General features: G+C 47.8%; 4 protein-coding genes across 6 annotated transcripts; 3 read left to right on the forward strand and 1 right to left on the reverse strand.

Annotated features, from left to right (window-relative positions):
• Positions 1–357: 357 nt before the first annotated feature.
• Positions 358–1,191, forward strand: LOC131210699 (uncharacterized protein F58A4.6). The gene is made up of 2 exons (XM_058203979.1): positions 358–659; positions 722–1,191. The coding sequence occupies exons 1-2, from the start codon at positions 388–390 to the stop codon at positions 1,113–1,115; spliced, it is 666 nt and encodes a 221-aa protein (XP_058059962.1). The 5' UTR covers positions 358–387; the 3' UTR covers positions 1,116–1,191.
• Positions 1,192–1,245: 54 nt separating this feature from the next.
• On the reverse strand, positions 1,246–7,622 carry LOC131212979 (bleomycin hydrolase). 3 transcript variants are annotated; one of them, XM_058207083.1, is made up of 6 exons: positions 6,710–7,622; positions 3,213–3,370; positions 2,742–3,125; positions 2,201–2,676; positions 2,015–2,135; positions 1,246–1,937 (listed from the first exon to the last, which is right to left on the reverse strand). In XM_058207083.1, exons 1-6 carry the CDS (start codon positions 7,560–7,562, stop codon positions 1,719–1,721), a joined length of 2,211 nt encoding a protein of 736 aa, XP_058063066.1. In that variant the 5' UTR covers positions 7,563–7,622; the 3' UTR covers positions 1,246–1,718. The 3 variants fall into 3 exon arrangements, with proteins under 3 accessions (XP_058063066.1, XP_058063067.1, XP_058063068.1); XM_058207084.1 differs by lacking the exon at positions 6,710–7,622 and adding an exon at positions 5,722–6,295; XM_058207085.1 differs by lacking the exon at positions 6,710–7,622 and adding an exon at positions 5,502–5,567.
• A 1,105-nt stretch (positions 7,623–8,727) lies between these two features.
• Positions 8,728–12,202, forward strand: LOC131208807 (GPI mannosyltransferase 2). The gene is made up of 2 exons (XM_058201700.1): positions 8,728–10,258; positions 10,352–12,202. The coding sequence occupies exons 1-2, from the start codon at positions 8,777–8,779 to the stop codon at positions 10,427–10,429; spliced, it is 1,560 nt and encodes a 519-aa protein (XP_058057683.1). The 5' UTR covers positions 8,728–8,776; the 3' UTR covers positions 10,430–12,202.
• A 362-nt stretch (positions 12,203–12,564) lies between these two features.
• LOC131212580 (probable ATP-dependent RNA helicase DHX34) lies at positions 12,565–16,409 on the forward strand. The gene is made up of 5 exons (XM_058206496.1): positions 12,565–14,532; positions 14,604–15,194; positions 15,250–15,661; positions 15,724–16,018; positions 16,085–16,409. Exons 1-5 carry the CDS (start codon positions 12,565–12,567, stop codon positions 16,407–16,409), a joined length of 3,591 nt encoding a protein of 1,196 aa, XP_058062479.1.
• The last annotated feature ends 261 nt before the right edge of the window (positions 16,410–16,670 follow it).

Genomic DNA, 16,670 nt, shown 5'->3' on the forward strand with positions numbered 1-16,670 from the left:
TTATTACATTTGTGGTTAGTTAGGGAACAAGTTTTGTGTTATAATCCATTGAACTTTAATGTTAAAGAAATCAATATGCCTGAGCTCGATTAAAGGATTAAAGAATCCGAGCACAGACTATATGATGGCTACTAATGTCGGATTGGAACGTTAAGAATAAAAAGCAACATCTTTAGTTATTCAAAAAATCGAAAGCTTCATTGCGAACATAAATTGAACTTGAACAGCCCCACCAGCTACGAACATATGATTGTAGCACCAATCGCAAAAGCTAACCGTAAACGTCAAATCGTTGACGTTTCGAGCATATCAACAAAACAAAAAGCAGCTGATGGCGCTAAAGCAGTAACAATTAGTTTCGGAAACACACAAACCGGCAATGTGAATATGGTTTCATTTTATGTGCTAGATTATGTTGATAATATTGAAAAGTGTCGCATCACTAACGCGGGCGCACGAATACGGAATGTTGACGTCTACAAGATCCACACAGAGCCGATTTGCACCATTAGCACGGATCCAGTCACACTGACCGATCTGTTGCTAAATTTGCGATGCTTTCCGTGGTTTAGGCTTAGAGTGGCCAATGCCCTCGTGTCACAGGCGTTGGTGGTAATAAAATTGGTTCCTCCGAAGAAACAACATTTAGATTATCACTGGTAAGTATCGATTGTCTACGGGTGTCACTTTGAGTACTAGTTCAGTTAACATATCCCTTTAGGGGCGAACGGGCCGTTCGGATGCTGTGGGAGATTAACGAACTGAACGAAATGATGGCTTGGTTGTCGACGCTCGGAGGTGCCTTTTCGGCCCTTGGTGATTATCAGCTAGCATGTGCAGACACGGCCGGTCAAATATCGATCCACCAAATGAAGCTGGCCTTCCGCCTGGGCGACCCATCGCTTGTCGCGCGTTGTCGCCTGTACCTTGCGATCTCGCTAATCCAAAAATATGACTTCAGTGTCGCTAAACACATCGTTCAGACGGTGTATCGGACCGAAAAGCGACAGACGGAGCCAGAAACGCGTTTGCTCAAGATGTGCCAGGGCATATGGGCGAAGCTGCGCTACGAGTACGACCAACACCAACGAAACCAGGGTCGCAAGAAAACGTGAAACGTTTGTGCACGTACATTAAACATTTCGCGAAGCGGTCTTCATAATGTTGTGATCAAATAAAATACCACCTGAATGCCGGATACGTTCCTGGATTAGAATTAATATGCAGTCTTCCATTTTTGCATTCGACTTTGTTGTTTTACAAAAGTAATATTTCTTGTTATTATTATTTACCGTTAAGTTTTTTTCATACCACTATGCAGTTGTTCCGTATTTTCTGTGTACTTTATCATTTGATTCGTTGCATTCCCAGTGCATGTATCCGAGTTTTTCGATTTTAGAGTGAGAACAGTTGATCGGCAGTCATCAACAGCGAGTCAACCACGGATGGCACGGCAATGTGGGTTTCGAGGGATCCCCAGTGCGTCTACCGTCACGGTCCCGCCGTTGCTATGCAGCAAAAAGTAGCTTTGCGTACCAAAAGCATAGTTCATCCGTCAACTGATGCGGATGTATTCTGGTGTAGTGCAAACAATGATACTAAATAATATTAAACGAGCCAAACACACACGCGCACGCCAAAAGTATGGGGGTAACCGGATCCCCTTATTTTTCGTTTGTAGTTTTGTTTCTCAGCGAACTACACCGACGTTCGCCAATCTATTTCGCGAGCGTTCCCATTGGATCCCATGCGGGCAGCACTGTGGGCGGGAGATCAAACACGTCCAGCACGTCCTGGCTCACTATGCTGCGGTCGACGACCACCTCGAAGACGAACTCCTTGAACCATTCGGCCGTCATTATTAGGTAACCCTTCTCTCCGCGATCTTCACCCCACGAATTTTCCACGCGGAACTTGGTCGGATTTTGACTGTTGGGCTGCAAAAATGGAGGTCGAAAGACGGAGTTTCGAGGGTGTACCGTGTTTGCACGAAAATGAGTTTAGCTCAACTTACATCCACCGACACACCGGTAAATACCATGGCGTGGGTCATCATCGAATCGCCGTACAGCAACCGATCGGCTTTATCCATCGTGGTTTGAATGTCCACACCGAAGACTAGTTTAAAGTCGTGTCTGCAAACGAATATGAGGATGACCATCAACAAAATAAAACAAAATCGGTTGGCAAAGTAACTCACATATCCAAATCCTCGATGCCCTGCTTGCCGGCGAAGCGCTTGTTAATCTCGCACCCGAACCAGACGGCTTCGCCAAACTTTAGCGCTTTTGTCACCAGATCCAGCAGCAGCTCGACTGGCTGATTGTTGTACAGTATCGGGCGCCCTCCGACCACGTTCCCCATACAGTCGACCGTGTACGAGCGTCCGTACGAATTCGAGCTACGAGGGTCCGTTACCAGACAAACCTTATCGTCGACGTTATAGTACGGCTTGACGTACTTCTCGTAGAAATCGATCGGTCGAATCGGTCCAATGCTGAGATACTTTTTCGACTTATCATAATACTCCCAGGTGAACTTCTCGGATGGAATACCCAGGCAAATGCCGACAACGTTGTAGATTTCGCCCATCTGCTGTTTGATCTTTTCCGCCAACTCGTCGTCGGTGGCCCCATCTTCAACGAGCTTTCGAAGATCTTTCGCATACTCTCGCAGCTGTAAAAAAGGAGTCGCGCATGTAATCACAAGAAGCGAACCACGTAGTTACCCCTTCCAGTTACCTTGCTCTTGACGACCGAATTCATGCGAGTGCTCGCCTCGCAGCTATAGCTCTCCGGGAAGCACTTTTTCGGTACCAAACCGTGCTTGTTGATCAAGTTTACGAGCATGTCCCACTGGCCACCGTCGCAAGTCGGATCGTTCAGTAGAAACGACATTAACCGACCATCGACCGGCTCGCCCCGCTTCGCCGTGTCGATCACATTGTTCAGAAAGTAGTGTGCGCGCTCGATCTTGTCCCAGTAGAAAAGGTACGCCTGTGAGAACTCGAACTCATCCAGATTGTACTGCTTGATGAACGGTATGCGAATGCAGTTCAGGGCAGCAAACAGCCAGCAACGTCCGGAACTTTTCTGATTCGTCAACGGTTTGCCCTCGTTTTCGATCTGTAAGGAGTGCATGGCAAAGAAGGAGTCGTTTTTTGAGAGTCAAACAGAGACACCGCAACGGCAGCTTGTCGATGGTGATCGCACCTTGTACGTAAAGACATGCTGGGTATTTTCAAGCGACTTCCGTGACAGACACGCATCGAACGGATCTATCCGGGTGCAGACGTTCTGGGCGAGCACATTTTTCGGACAGTCGTAGAAATCGGTACGACACTTCTGGAAGAACTCCTCATTCAGTGGTGCTGTAAATGAATAGAAAAGGTTCAGTTCTTTGGCTTCGCATAACTCCACGGCAGAACAAGCAAATCGTTCCCCTATCGGTCATTTTACCACGATGGCAGCACAATTTCAGCAGTATCGACAGCATGACAGCCAAAACTGTACTGACCGTGGCGGAACGAACCTTTCGTTCTGCTGGCTCTGTTTCGATCCCATCAGAGCGCCCTGAGCTCCGGTTTTAGAAACCCCTATAATAAACTTTGCAACCTCCAAGGTCAATGGCTTTGCGGTGGTAGTGATAAGAAGATTCTTTTCTATTCGGTGATTAACTCCATGTTTCAGCGCGCTTTGAAACCGACACAAATGACTCACAAACACGTCACAACGGTCCAGCACTCCTTGCCTGGCCGACTTTCGAAAAAAACCTTTCCCCGACTGTTTCTTCCAAATGCATTTGCAAATTCATGCGTTTCGCGATTGGATTGGATTGAAATCATCAGCTGTCTTGTTGCGAATTGCATTTCGGCAACGGCCTGGAGGGCGAGAAACCGAAATGAATCTAGATTTGATGATTGATACTATGCTCCAGATCGCTGGGAATGTGCCATCGGTGCAAAATGGTTGTTTAACCAGCATTGGTGTTAAAATGAATAGGAAAATAAAACACTTTATTGTATTCTACTCCACTACAAACAAAAACTCGACCAAATCCGGGTATTTGTGATTATGCCTCAAGCGCCAGCTTAGCGCCATATGACCGGTCGGTCATAACCATGCCCCCATTCACGCCAGAGGCCAATGCAATCTTATCACGTCCCCTCAGTAAGTTTGTCCTGCTCCCATGTTGCTGATGGCAGTTTTACCGATCATGGTAACACTGCCTGCGAGTGTACTATAGCAACGAAGCTGATGAGCAGAATCGTGTTTAAAAGGTAAATTTGTTCAGTGATCGCTGCAAACAACGAAGCGCACACTTGGGCGAGATATCACAGACGCGGCTGACCGGCCATTTAACGGTCGACTATTACCAACATCAACGTCACGTAGCCCAAGTACATTCGAAGGTGAGTACTTTCCACGGTTTCGGGGTTTTGGTAATGAGTTTTACGAGAATGCAAGGTGCACTTTGTTCTAAAATAATCTACCGTATTACAATGCTACTTTACACCGAAGCAGCGTGCTAAGTGTTGACTAACGAGGGTTTACTTTTCAGCGTTATTTTCATTTAAGGTCTACAACCAACGCCGCACCGACCACCGACGGTTCTGTGCATCTGTTTCTGCGCCGGTGACCAAGCGTGCTTTGTTTATCGTCAAGATGAACCGTTTCTCCGTCGCCAGTTGAACCCGACCAGCGACCCAGATTACGCCGTTTCGAGGCAGTGAAAGCGAAACCATCTTAATCGTACGCTCTGCCCTAGGCGAGGGAACGGGTCTCGCGAAGAAGTGTGATCGCAAGAAGAGAAGAAGAGAAAAAGTTAAACCAAAAACCAAGATCTTCCCACACACGCGCATCAGACCAGCACGCGTGTATCCTGCCGGGAGCAGGGCAAGGTAGGGGATCGTGGCGTGGAACTGCCGAGGCCAATCCACTTTCCAACACCAACACCATCGTAGGGGGGGTGCACGTTTACCAAAAAAACAACCTCGCGTTCGCTGGTGGTGTACGGTTTAATCGAAAATTCCGACCGAGGCCTATTTTTTGTCTGGGTTTTCTTTTCGCCTTTTTAACGAGCTTCGATTTCCGTCCCAGTAGGCCAAGCGCACGGGGGTTTAAGCCGGTAAAAATCGGACACCGTTTTTTTACAATAAGGAACAAAAGTTTAGCAAATGATTTGGGCAACAATATTTTAACTACAGGTTTGTCCCATGGTTCGCATAATCTACATTCGGGTGAATCAGCGCAGTGCACCGCTTCGCAACACCACTGTGGATTAACTTTGAACACCAAGCAATTGGTGTGCAGTCGCGGACAGGGTAGGCGATAGCAGAAAACACTCTTGAAAAGGGAAAAAAAACCTCACAAATCACCAAGCGCACTGGCGTTGGCGCTGAGTTAGGCCAATCCTACGGACGACGAGCTTGACCGTCTCCACCGCGAACACCGCGCGTTCATTACCGCGTAGACCCACGGGGGGAGGAAAAAACAACTAACGCATTATATAATTATGAGGATATTACGCTAGCGTTGGCCAAAAGATGTTTGTTTCGGAGGGATCACTTCCGCCTCGGGTTGAAGGTGCCCCCGATTCAATGGCACCACAAAAAGGGCAACTACGAAGATGTACTACTCGCACCATAACCTGTCTCGCATTACCCAGCTTACTAGTAGACGATTAACAGATGAAAACGGATTGAATGAGAGAGATTCTTACATGGCATCATCGCTACGCTGCACTGCTGGGCGGTGTTGCACGAATCCTTATTTCGCTTGCTGCACTCTTACGACGGGAGTTTTCTTGTGATCACCCGGCGTACAATACGGAGAAAGCCAGACCGCGTCGTGAACTGACGATAGGCCCCGCCAAGAACTGCACCACACACTCGCACCGACTGTGATAAGCGTCGCTGCTATACTTTTCATTCGACACCAGCTCAGGGGGGGAATCGATTGCGGGGTTTCCGGCGATTAAGGAAACGCAGTCCCCGCGACTGTTCCAACTTTACGCGAGATTGTATAGCTTTCTCCGTGTACTGGACAGTGAAATGTCACGAAAAGAGATAGGTGTGTACGAGGGGAAACATAAAAACCAACCGCGTCCCGTCCGCTCGTTGCTTGGCTGAGTGTTTATCCTGTCCGAGCGTCGCAAACTGATTCCCGTGGTATACACTCTCGTCCAGCGATTAGCGATTAGCGAATCCGGCCACAGAATTTACGATTATCAAGATGCTACGCAAACTAAATGAACGACCAACTGTGAACCTAACTGCCTCTTCTGCGTGTGGCGGCGACGAATCTACTTCCCCATATGCAGAGTTTGAGTCATCCAAAACCCTGTCTCGCTCACGCCAGTTCACTGTCGTGCCCATTCTCGCTCTCGCTCTCGTTCGTTGTGCCTCACGCACTCGCATCACAACCAAACGATGACGTCTATCGCATGTTTGACAGATGAACGATCAGCGCAAACGTCGGAATTTATCGTTTGGACGAGGTCACAACACCACCACCGTAAACAGTGTTGGTTTGAAAAACAACCAATCCGCTATCCCCTTGACTTCGAACGGTAACGCAATTCGTAAGAAATTGTTTTGTGAAAGACAGGATTACCCTAACTAATCAGTAACTTAGTTGTTAGCAAGTTATCGTATGTAACACTACAAAAATGAAGCCGTTAATAGACATTTTCTAGTCTAAATACATACCCTTTTCGAACGCCCCATCTGGTTTATCGTGGTTTATCACATTCTTCGCTGTAGCTCCTTCCACCACATCTGAATTGAACTGATCCTCCTCGTTGCTGCCGTCATGAGCAACAAATTCTCGCACCAGTTGCTCGTAACCTTTCAGGACGGGTACCTCAGTCGCACAGGAATCGTTCAGCAGCGTCTCGGGCGGTTCGTTGAGAATTTCCACCTGATTCAGTCCGGCCAGATCACTGTTAATGAGGCCACTAAAGCTAGTCAAACCGAACTCAGCATCACACACGGATGAAACCTTGGAATCACTGGCCAACGAGTGGCTTTCCTCGTATTCTTCTTCCTCCATGTACTCCTCATTAAACTCGATGATATCGTTGACGAACTCGTCTCCCGCGGGGCACTGTGCATCTTCCGGATCGCACAATAGTAGCGAACTGCCAAGCCGGGGTCTTTTGTTTGTCCCGTCCAAGCCTCCTACTGGTGTGTCGTCTGCGTTGGGGCGTTTCAACTGCAGCTTCCGTTCGGGTTGTTTCGGATCATCGTGTCCTACCGTGTCCATTGGTTGCACCAGCGCCACTGGCCTTAAGTGAAGCGATGGTACGGCGGACGGAAGCAGCCGTCGACATTCACCGTTGAAACAGTCCGAACCAAAATGCCGCCGACAAACCCGCATACTTTTGAACACCAGGATCGGATCCATCTTATGCAGCTTCGAGTTGCTGATAACGGCCAGCCATTGGCGGAACCGCTCAATCTCCCGTATGGGGTGCGGGAATACGTGGAACGGTATCGTATTCTTTGGGTTAATCGTACTCTTGAACACGGAAGGACATCCGGCCACAGCGCAATACCACATCGCGACACTGAATAAATAATGCGTCTAATGAGAATTCATAGGTTTACTTGGAAATAAATACTGCGCCCACAATCCGTTTTCTAGCGAAGCATCACAACAAAGCCGCGTCCAGGGGAAGCAACTAAAATGAAGGTGATTTAGTACAGCCGTCAAGTTTAGAACATCAGCTGACGAACCATCACAGCTGATTCATGGGCACCATCATATAGAATTAAATGCTGCATTTCCATTTCCGCCAATAACAACCACCATGGTTAATTAAAATCAACATGAATTTTAAATTATCGCACAGAGTAAGTAATCGCAGTAAGTACAAACCTTTTTTTATCGCGCAAGTTTGTCGGCTTCTGCTTCACCAATGAAGTGTCAACTGGTTAGAGAAAACGTCAACTTCAGTTTGTTTACGTTTGAGACCTTCATTTTCGTCTTGTGTTTTGCAGAAGAATTTTTAAAGCATATGTGTTGGAATGTTCTACCTTGAAAAGGCATTGAAACTATGCAGTTATCCTCAGTTGTAAAGCGTGTCAGACAAATAATCGAGCATTAACGAAACCCTGGTAAGTGTAGTTCTCTTCGTTGATAGTGTAGTTTCTCGGCGGTCTGTGAGTTTTCGGGTGCTTCTGAAACGAGTGCGCCTGCGTTCGCCAGGATATAATCGTACACCTTGCCGAGTGTGCACCATGTGGCTGCGAGTGGCGAGCTCCTGCCCTGCTTTTGGTAGTAAGCACTGCCATCGCTGGCGCCCGTGGTAGTTAAACGCAGTGTGGGGAAACCGCGTGAAAGGGGTAGTGGCGGTCGAGTTTATTTGGGTTATAACTATTTGTTTGTTTTACTGCAACATCTTGTGATTTGTTTTGCTCGCGTACTTCGTAACCGTGCTGGCGCTGATCCCTGGGTTAGCTCGGCGGATGGGACACGCGCACTACCACTCCCAGCACTGCATTCGATCCCGGGGAAAGAAGAAAGATTTTGTACCAGAGTGTTGCATCGCTCGAAGCGATTGGACTCAGTTTTGACTGCAGTTTGAAGTCGTGAGCACTTTGTCAAATATCTCCTTCTCTTCACCTCATCTGTAGGCAACTTCTTTCTTCTTTCTTTCGTAGGATCGTTTGCTGGTAAGGTGTTCCGTGGTGCACTGCGTAAGACGCTGCACGTGTGTATGCAATAGTTTGGATGCTCCGTGAAGCAAACGTCAAGAATTTATCCGCTGCAAAATGCGATCGGGAAGTAGTAGCGGTGGCACTTCGCCAAAGCGAAGAACGCATCATCATCACGTAAGCAACGGAGAACATCACCAGCAATGCTACGGATCGAAGCAGCAGTCGACGGCAGGCGGCAACCATCCATCATCGAACACCGAGAGCACGGCCGAGTTGCCGCCCTCGAGTGGTTCTTTTTTTCACATATCAATCGTCAAACTTGCCCTCGTCAGTCGTCTGCTGGTGATAGTGCTGCAGATTGTCGCCAACCAGTTGCTCCCGGATCATGACGCGGGTGTCTTCGTGGCCCCACGGGACACCGAGCAACCGGAACGTCCCTTAGACAAACTGGTGCGGTTCGCGTTCGGTGGACTCGAACGCTGGGATGCTCAATACTTTCTACACATTGCCGAACACGGCTACACGTACGAAAACACGCTCGCCTTCTTTCCGCTGTTTCCCTTTATCCTGAAGATAATTGGTAGTGCACTGAGCAGTACCGATCTTGCCACGTTGATCGGATTCCGGGAGCTGTCGCTACTACTGGCGGTGCTACTGAACATGGTTTGCTTCACCGGTGCCGCCTGTGCAATGTACAAACTCAGCAAGCTGGTTTTGGGCAGCAAGAAAAAAGCGGAAGTGGCCGTGCTACTGTTTTGCTTCAATCCGGCATCGATCTTCTTCACGGCACCATACTCCGAAAGTCTGTACGCTTGTCTTTCCTTCATCGTGATGTATCAGTGTGTGGAGGACGTAAACCTAATCTTCATCGCGATGCCACTCAGCCTATCGCTCCTGTGTCGCTCGAACGGCATGATGAACATCGGATTCGTGCTTTATTTTGTCGCACGCCGTATCGTGGCCCACTACAACTTCCACAACGTCATCTGTATCTGTTCGCGGCTTTTCAGTGTGCTAATGATTGTCCTCTTTCACTACGGCATTGCCCAGGTCTACAATTACTATCTGTTTTGCTTCGAGCAAAAGTTTAATTTCCCACCACACGTGCGAACGTACGCCACCGACCATGGGCTGGTACTTGCCGGCAATAAAACGAACGATTCGTCACCTTGGTGCACCAGCGCAGTGCCACTGTCATACTCGTACGTACAGAGCCACTACTGGAACGTGGGTCTGTTGCGTTACTACGAGCTGAAGCAATTGCCAAACTTTCTGCTAGCGCTTCCGGCCATCTACCTGACGCTCAGCAACTCGTATCGGTACCTACACGAGCACTGGGATTACGCCGCTCGGTTGGGGTTATTCCGGTTACCGAAGCGGCACCAGAAAATTATGCGTCCTTACGATCGATTGGCACTGGTTTTCGTTATCCACGCCGTGGCTTTGACCGTCGTTTCATTGCTCTTCGTACACGTACAAGTCACCACCCGACTGCTGTGCTCGTCCAGTCCTATCCTGTACTGGTACGCAGCCGAATATTTTACCGGCGAACGAGCCTTCATCAAGCGGCAAGTGATACGGAAACTCTCCAAGCAGGTGAAGGATGGCGACGAAAACAGCTGCACGCACGTACAAAATCACGTCGATTTGAGCGATCTACTCGATCTTCGCTGCATGAACCCGGTCCAGCACGCCATACTGCTGTACTTTGTCGGTTATACCGTGATCGGAACGGTGCTGTTCAGCAACTTCTATCCTTGGACCTAGTCGATCGGTTCGCACTTTCAAATGGCCAGTGTCGCAACACTGAATTTTCCGTTTGCTACTATGCTGTGAACGTTACCGAAGCGCACCGAGCAATACAATTCGCTCTCAATACACTCTTGCATCTTGTGCCTTTCGCTCTACAAAACTATTATGCCAAAACCAACACGGAGGCAAAGTCTTCGGGAAAATCTAAATTCCAAAAATTGAAATTTAAAAAGGCCAAATGTATTCATTACTTAAAAGCTGCGTTTGCATAGTGTTTGGAGTGAATTTAGTTTAAACGGTTCGCCGTAAATGAAATGAAGTAAACACTATTCAGAGTTTGATTAAGAGACTGTTTTTCAAACAATAAGTAGAATTAGTTGAAAAACAACAAATTTCCCTCCTACATCAAGCATCTCGGTTAGGTATTATCGGTTGTTAAGCGAAACCAGCAGACGCTTGTAGTTAGAAATCTAAATTGTGTTATCGAAAGCCTTGCATTACCACCGAGAAGTGAAGAATGGACAAAAACCAATAGATACTCTAGTCATAACTCTACTCGCAATAAAAATCACCAAAGCCCTGAGGAACCAATTCAAACACAAAAACAAACAAAAAATGCCCAAATATGTTAACGTAGCCCATATTCTCATCAAGAATAGGGACAGAAAACTTCAGTCAATATTGAGAAGAGCTATATAGAAATAAAAGATATATAAAAACAAACAAATACACATAAAATGACAGCATGATTTACAATTACTAACCTTTAACTTTACAATGCTAAGAAAAAACGAGCTGAACTTATTTTATTGTAGTCTCTAGTGAAATCGACGAACCAGCGGAGTGAAATAACAAGATATAGAAGAGAACCACACACAAAAACCGAATCTTACGACTTACAACGTTGATGCTATTCTATATTAGGGGCATTATTGGTGCATTCGATTAAGCAAAATATACATATTATACATATATTACATATACACTTTGAACAAAAAACCCAACAAAAAGTAAAACAATCAAATAGAATCCCCGGTTTCCAGCACACACGAAACCGGGCAATCAATCGAACTTATCATACGAAAGCAAATTACAAAGAATTTTAAATAGATCACTAAACTTTCTTATTAAATTCGCATCACAATCTTGTCGTAGTTTATACAAATTGACCTCTTATGGAAAGACCATACTGACGAAAGAAGAAGAAAAGATCAGCATCATTGTGCGTGCTAAATTCGAACGACTTCCAAACGAGTTAGTGACTAGTTAGAACAAACCCTGATCGAAGCTCATTTATCAAATTTAACGCGAAAGCATCTTAATTAAATCATACATCAACTAAATGGAACGGTTAATCAAAACTAAATCTAAATCTTCTTTCAAATAATAATCAAAATAAACTAAAGCAAACTACTCAAAAGCTAGCCATAAGATGCACAAATCGGACGAGGTTTACTCGTTGCATAACTTTTCGCTGTTAAAACGGTTCATGTGAACCATCTATTGCCACTGATTACGATATCGTTATTAGAATAATTACTAGACGGTCGGTAGATTCAGAGTGCTGTTCCTCATCCCGAAGGACCAAAAACTGCAAACGGATTTCTTCTAAGTCGGGAAACGATGGACAAAACGCGTTCTTCTCGGGGATTTTTACTGTTCCCTTCGGGCCTCTCAACTCAACTGTTTATCATGCTTTTGAAATTCTAGTAACTAAGTTCAATCACTTGTTGAGAACTCTTTTACACTCTCCGTCTCTAGTCTCTAGGTCAGCCGGTCAGCTGGTGTCCCGGTAGCTCATTACTTAGCTCATTAGTCTAGTGGTTCCAATTCGGAGTTCGATAAAGTTAGACAATACCAATCGTTCTAAAAACTAGTTTTGCTGATAGACTGTTGCAACCACAAAACTGCAATCGACTGTTTCAATCTCGTTACCAACCTTTTCACAGGAACAATCGCATAACTGTCGCAGTCAAGTGTCCGATGTCTCACTTTAGTTGTAAACTGCATTGATCGAAGATTACGCAAATAAATGATTTCTTGTTCAATTGCCAAAGATCATTTCACAGTGTGTTGTTGGCATACGTTGTTCTTGTTTTTATTACAGGCGAATTAAATTGTCTATTTCTATTTCTTAATCCAGCCACACTATGAGCCATCGATCGGACGATCGCTCGTACCGGGAGAGTGCTCACCGAAGTCGTGTTTCCCGATCACGAAGCCCTCCACCGTCCTCCAGCAGATCGAACGATCAGCAACAAGCGGATGGACCGACGAATTTGGTTAACTTTTCCTTCCTTAATCACCGCTCCGAGTTGAACCGCGTGCTGCGAGGTTACTCTGCACGCGATCAGCTCGTGGACAATGTGAACGATTTTTGGCTGTTTGTGAACAAGTACGAAGCGCTACTAAAACGCACTGGCCAACCGATCCTGCCTGATCCCGCACGAATAAAACAACCATGCGCCGGACAAATTCCGGCCGAATACAGTAAAGCCCTCGGATGCTCCGTTCGGTTAAGAGTTCCCGTCGAGGAACTACAGTGTCGCCTGGGTGCTAGCACAGTGACACGCACCAAGCTGCTCCAGTGGGTACAGATCATCGAACACTATCTGGACTTTCGTCAGCGCGAAAAATTTACCAAACTACGCAAACTGCGCCAGGCTCAGGCCAATCTTCCGGTGGCCAAGCATCGGGAAGAAATCGTTGAAGCAATCCGGAACGAGCGCGTGGTGGTGCTAGCGGGTGATACGGGTTGCGGTAAATCGACCCAGGTCCCCCAGTACCTGTACCGGGCCGGTTATGCACGGATTGCTTGTACACAACCGCGGCGGATCGCTTGCATCTCGCTATCGAAACGTGTGGCCCACGAGCTGCTGGCCGAGTACCGGACCGAGGTGGGGTATCAGATACGTTTCGAGCGAAGCAAAAACATGCACACCAAAATTGTGTTCATCACAGAGGGACTTTTGCTGCGACAGCTCGCCACCGAAGACAGTCTGGAGCAGTACTCGGTCATCATACTTGACGAAGTGCACGAGCGCCACCTGCACGGGGATTTTCTGCTCGGCATAGCCAAGTGTCTCATCCGAGCACGGCCCGAGTTGAAGCTGGTGCTAATGTCAGCCACGATCAACATCAAACTATTTGCCGATTACTTCTCTGCGGAAGAGGCACGCGTCATCGAGGTGCCCGGAAGGCTGTTCCCGATCAAACTACACTACATGCCTCAACTGCAGGACACACCGGTAGCGGGAGGATCGGCGGGTGGTCGGAACCAGCGTAGCAAAACCGATCGCCTTAACCCGGAACCGTACATACAGATTCTCCAGCTAATCGATCAAAAGTACCCACCGTCGGAGAAGGGCGATCTACTGATCTTCCTCAGTGGGCTCAATGAGATCACTTCCATCGTGGACGCAGCGAAGGAGTACAGCGAGAAGCAACAGAACTGGATCATTCTACCGCTCCACAGTACAATGTCGATCGCGGAACAGGACAAAGTGTTCGATTACGCACCGGACGGTATGCGGAAATGCATCGTGTCGACAAACATTGCCGAAACATCGGTCACGATCGACGGCATACGGTTCGTGGTGGACAGTGGGAAGGTGAAGGAGATGAGTTACGATCCCACCACAAAGATGCAACGGTTGAAAGAGTTCTGGATCTCGCGGGCATCTGCCGAACAACGGAAAGGCCGTGCCGGACGAACGGGGCCCGGAGTTTGCTTTCGTCTTTACGCCGAGAAACAATTCTGCGATTTCGAGGCCTACAGCACGGCGGAGATTCTAAAGGTGCCGCTAGAATCGCTACTCCTGCAGATGATCTCGATGGGGCTGCCGAATGCTCGGCTGTTCCCGTTCATCGAGCCCCCACCGATGGACAACGTAGAAAATGCTATCGTCGGGCTAAAAGAGGCAGAAGCCCTGACGGAGGACGAAAAGCTGACTCCGCTCGGAAAAGCGCTGGCAAAGATTCCGGTCGATATCAGCATCGGGAAGATGCTTCTGATGGGATGCGTGTTTCAACAGCTACAACCGGTCCTCACGCTGGCCGCTGCCCTGAGTGTACAATCTCCGTTCACCAATCGCGCCTATCGTGATTCGGAATGTGAGGTTAGTTGCGAGAAAGAGAGAACTGATCTGCCAATCGTAACCGTTATCGTATCATATTGTTTAATTTCCAGCGAGCACGCAAGTCCCTTGAGTCTGATCACGGTGACCCAATAACGCTACTGAACGCGTACAAGGAGTGGCTGGAGTTGAAGCAAAACCGATCGGAGTACGGCCGCCAGGATGACGATGATCGGCGGGGTGAGAGTTCAAAAACCTGGTGTCGCCGGCGTGGACTGGAAGAGCAGAGGTTCTACGAAATTACGAAGCTGCGCAACCAGTTCCAAGACCTTCTGCAGGACTGCGGTCTGATGGAGGTGCAGAGCAACGAGAACCTTTCGAGCGCGGAACGAGCCATTCGCAATGGCGAGCTGCGGCAGCTGAAGGAGTTACGAAAAGCACACCGAATGGAGGCACCGAGAAAGCGGAAACTTCTCAAATCTCAAGACCCCTGGTCGATGGGAGCGGAAGATGACGGCGAAGCAGACGGCCGGGTTGACATACGGGATGTAGAGTTCCGTTTGAGTCACGATGCATCCAAACTGCAGAACCTCGTGTCGGGCGCGACAGCGTGCAGCTATCGCGATCTGATGACACTGAAGCTGATCCTGGTCAGTGGTCTCTACCCTCAGGTGGCCATAGCGGATGAGTTCAACTACTGCAAGGTGCGTTAACCGGTGTAGTACCGATGAACGATGATAACGTCTTTTTTGTTTTCAGAGTTTGTCGGAACAATTTTTTCACACCCGTTCGAAACCATACGTATCGCTGCATCCTATGAGCTTCTTTGGCAACAACGCACAGGTCCTCCAGCTGACGGAGGCCGAAATCGAGGAGAAGCCGGTTCTGTACAAGTCACGCCAACCGCTCAGTTCACACCACCAGATCGTGTGCTATCTGACCTTGCTTGAGACGAACAAGTCCTATCTTACCAACACCCTACGAATGCCGGCTGCCCAAACATTGCTGCTGTTTGCGCATACCATCGAAACGAATGCTACTTTCTCGCGGATCGTTTGCGATGCGTGGCTCTGCTTAGACTTTCTGACCCCCGAGAGTGGCCAAGCACTACTTTGGAAAGCAACCAAGCTGAGACGCCTCTGGAACCAGTTGCTGGTGGAAAAGCTAAAAGGTAAAAGGTTAACAAATTCCTGTTCAACGCGTGTTTGAACTATTTTCAACTCTCCTCAACAGCACTCACCATAACGGCGGACGGAGAGCTAAGCGGGCCCGAGCGCAAGATATCGATCGAGCAAATGAACCGAGAGCTTTGGTCCAGCCTGGCACAGTTCATGAACATAGAGGTGTGCTACACGATCAAAAAGTTGCTACCGGCCGATCTTAAAGCGATCTACAAAGGCCCCCATGTGGAGGAAGACGAGCCGAAGGAAGAGCTACCGTCACCGAATCCGTTCGCGGAAGACTTTCATCCGATTCACAATAACCAGAAAGGCGGCGTGTATCTATCGGAACACATTACCTACGGATGGTGAGTTTCCTCGCTCACGTAGGGCGTGCTGTTGTTTCATTTGCTTTTCATCCTTATCGTTTACAGTATTGTTGAAACCGACTGGAGTTTGCAGATGTACAGTGAAATTTTAGAGCAAGATTGGGAGTGTAGCAACTGCAAAGGGACCTATCGTTTGACCGGTTTGCAGAAACTACAACACGCAGAAGTCTGCAAACCAACGGAAGTCAAACAGGAAGAGGACGGCCCGTACGAAGGCGGTGCGCCCGAGAGACAGAACCTCAAGCGATACGATTGTGCCAGCTGTGGCCGTCGGTTGATGCTGAGAGCGATCGATGTGCTAAAGCATAAGAAGAGCTGCCAGCGCAGCGCCACACAGGTGAAGCAAGAACCTCTTGAAACCGCACCGTAGCTTTAACTCTACGCCGGCATGGGCGAAATAAATACAAATGGCTCCTTCTGGTAATAGTGTATAGTATCTTTTCGTGTTATTCTCATAATATGTATATCAGTATGTATACCTTTGGCTTTTACATTGATTCGATTTAAAGTGTTGAATGGTTTTGTAACGTTGGCCGCTGGTTCTGCATTACAAAGAGTGACTACAAATGCCAAAATCGATCTATCATCCTACGAAGAACACCAAGCTCTGAGGCTCCTAGGAATATTCGTG

This window comes from Anopheles bellator, chromosome 2 (assembly GCF_943735745.2).
Source record: "Anopheles bellator chromosome 2, idAnoBellAS_SP24_06.2, whole genome shotgun sequence".
Classification (NCBI taxonomy): domain Eukaryota; kingdom Metazoa; phylum Arthropoda; class Insecta; order Diptera; family Culicidae; genus Anopheles; species Anopheles bellator.

Coding starts and splice junctions, on each gene's coding strand:
- LOC131210699 (XM_058203979.1), top strand. CDS start 388: ATGGTTTCATTTTATGTGCTAGATTATGTTGATAATATTGAAAAGTGT. Junction 660..721: donor CAACATTTAGATTATCACTG/GTAAGTATCGAT, acceptor ATATCCCTTTAG/GGGCGAACGGGCCGTTCGGA.
- LOC131212979 (XM_058207083.1), bottom strand. CDS start 7,562: ATGTGGTATTGCGCTGTGGCCGGATGTCCTTCCGTGTTCAAGAGTACG. Junction 3,126..3,212: donor AGCATGTCTTTACGTACAAG/GTGCGATCACCA, acceptor CACTCCTTACAG/ATCGAAAACGAGGGCAAACC. Junction 2,677..2,741: donor ATTCGGTCGTCAAGAGCAAG/GTAACTGGAAGG, acceptor CCTTTTTTACAG/CTGCGAGAGTATGCGAAAGA.
- LOC131208807 (XM_058201700.1), top strand. CDS start 8,777: ATGCGATCGGGAAGTAGTAGCGGTGGCACTTCGCCAAAGCGAAGAACG. Junction 10,259..10,351: donor TACGGAAACTCTCCAAGCAG/GTGAAGGATGGC, acceptor AACCCGGTCCAG/CACGCCATACTGCTGTACTT.
- LOC131212580 (XM_058206496.1), top strand. CDS start 12,565: ATGAGCCATCGATCGGACGATCGCTCGTACCGGGAGAGTGCTCACCGA. Junction 14,533..14,603: donor ATCGTGATTCGGAATGTGAG/GTTAGTTGCGAG, acceptor TTTAATTTCCAG/CGAGCACGCAAGTCCCTTGA. Junction 15,662..15,723: donor GCTGGTGGAAAAGCTAAAAG/GTAAAAGGTTAA, acceptor TCTCCTCAACAG/CACTCACCATAACGGCGGAC.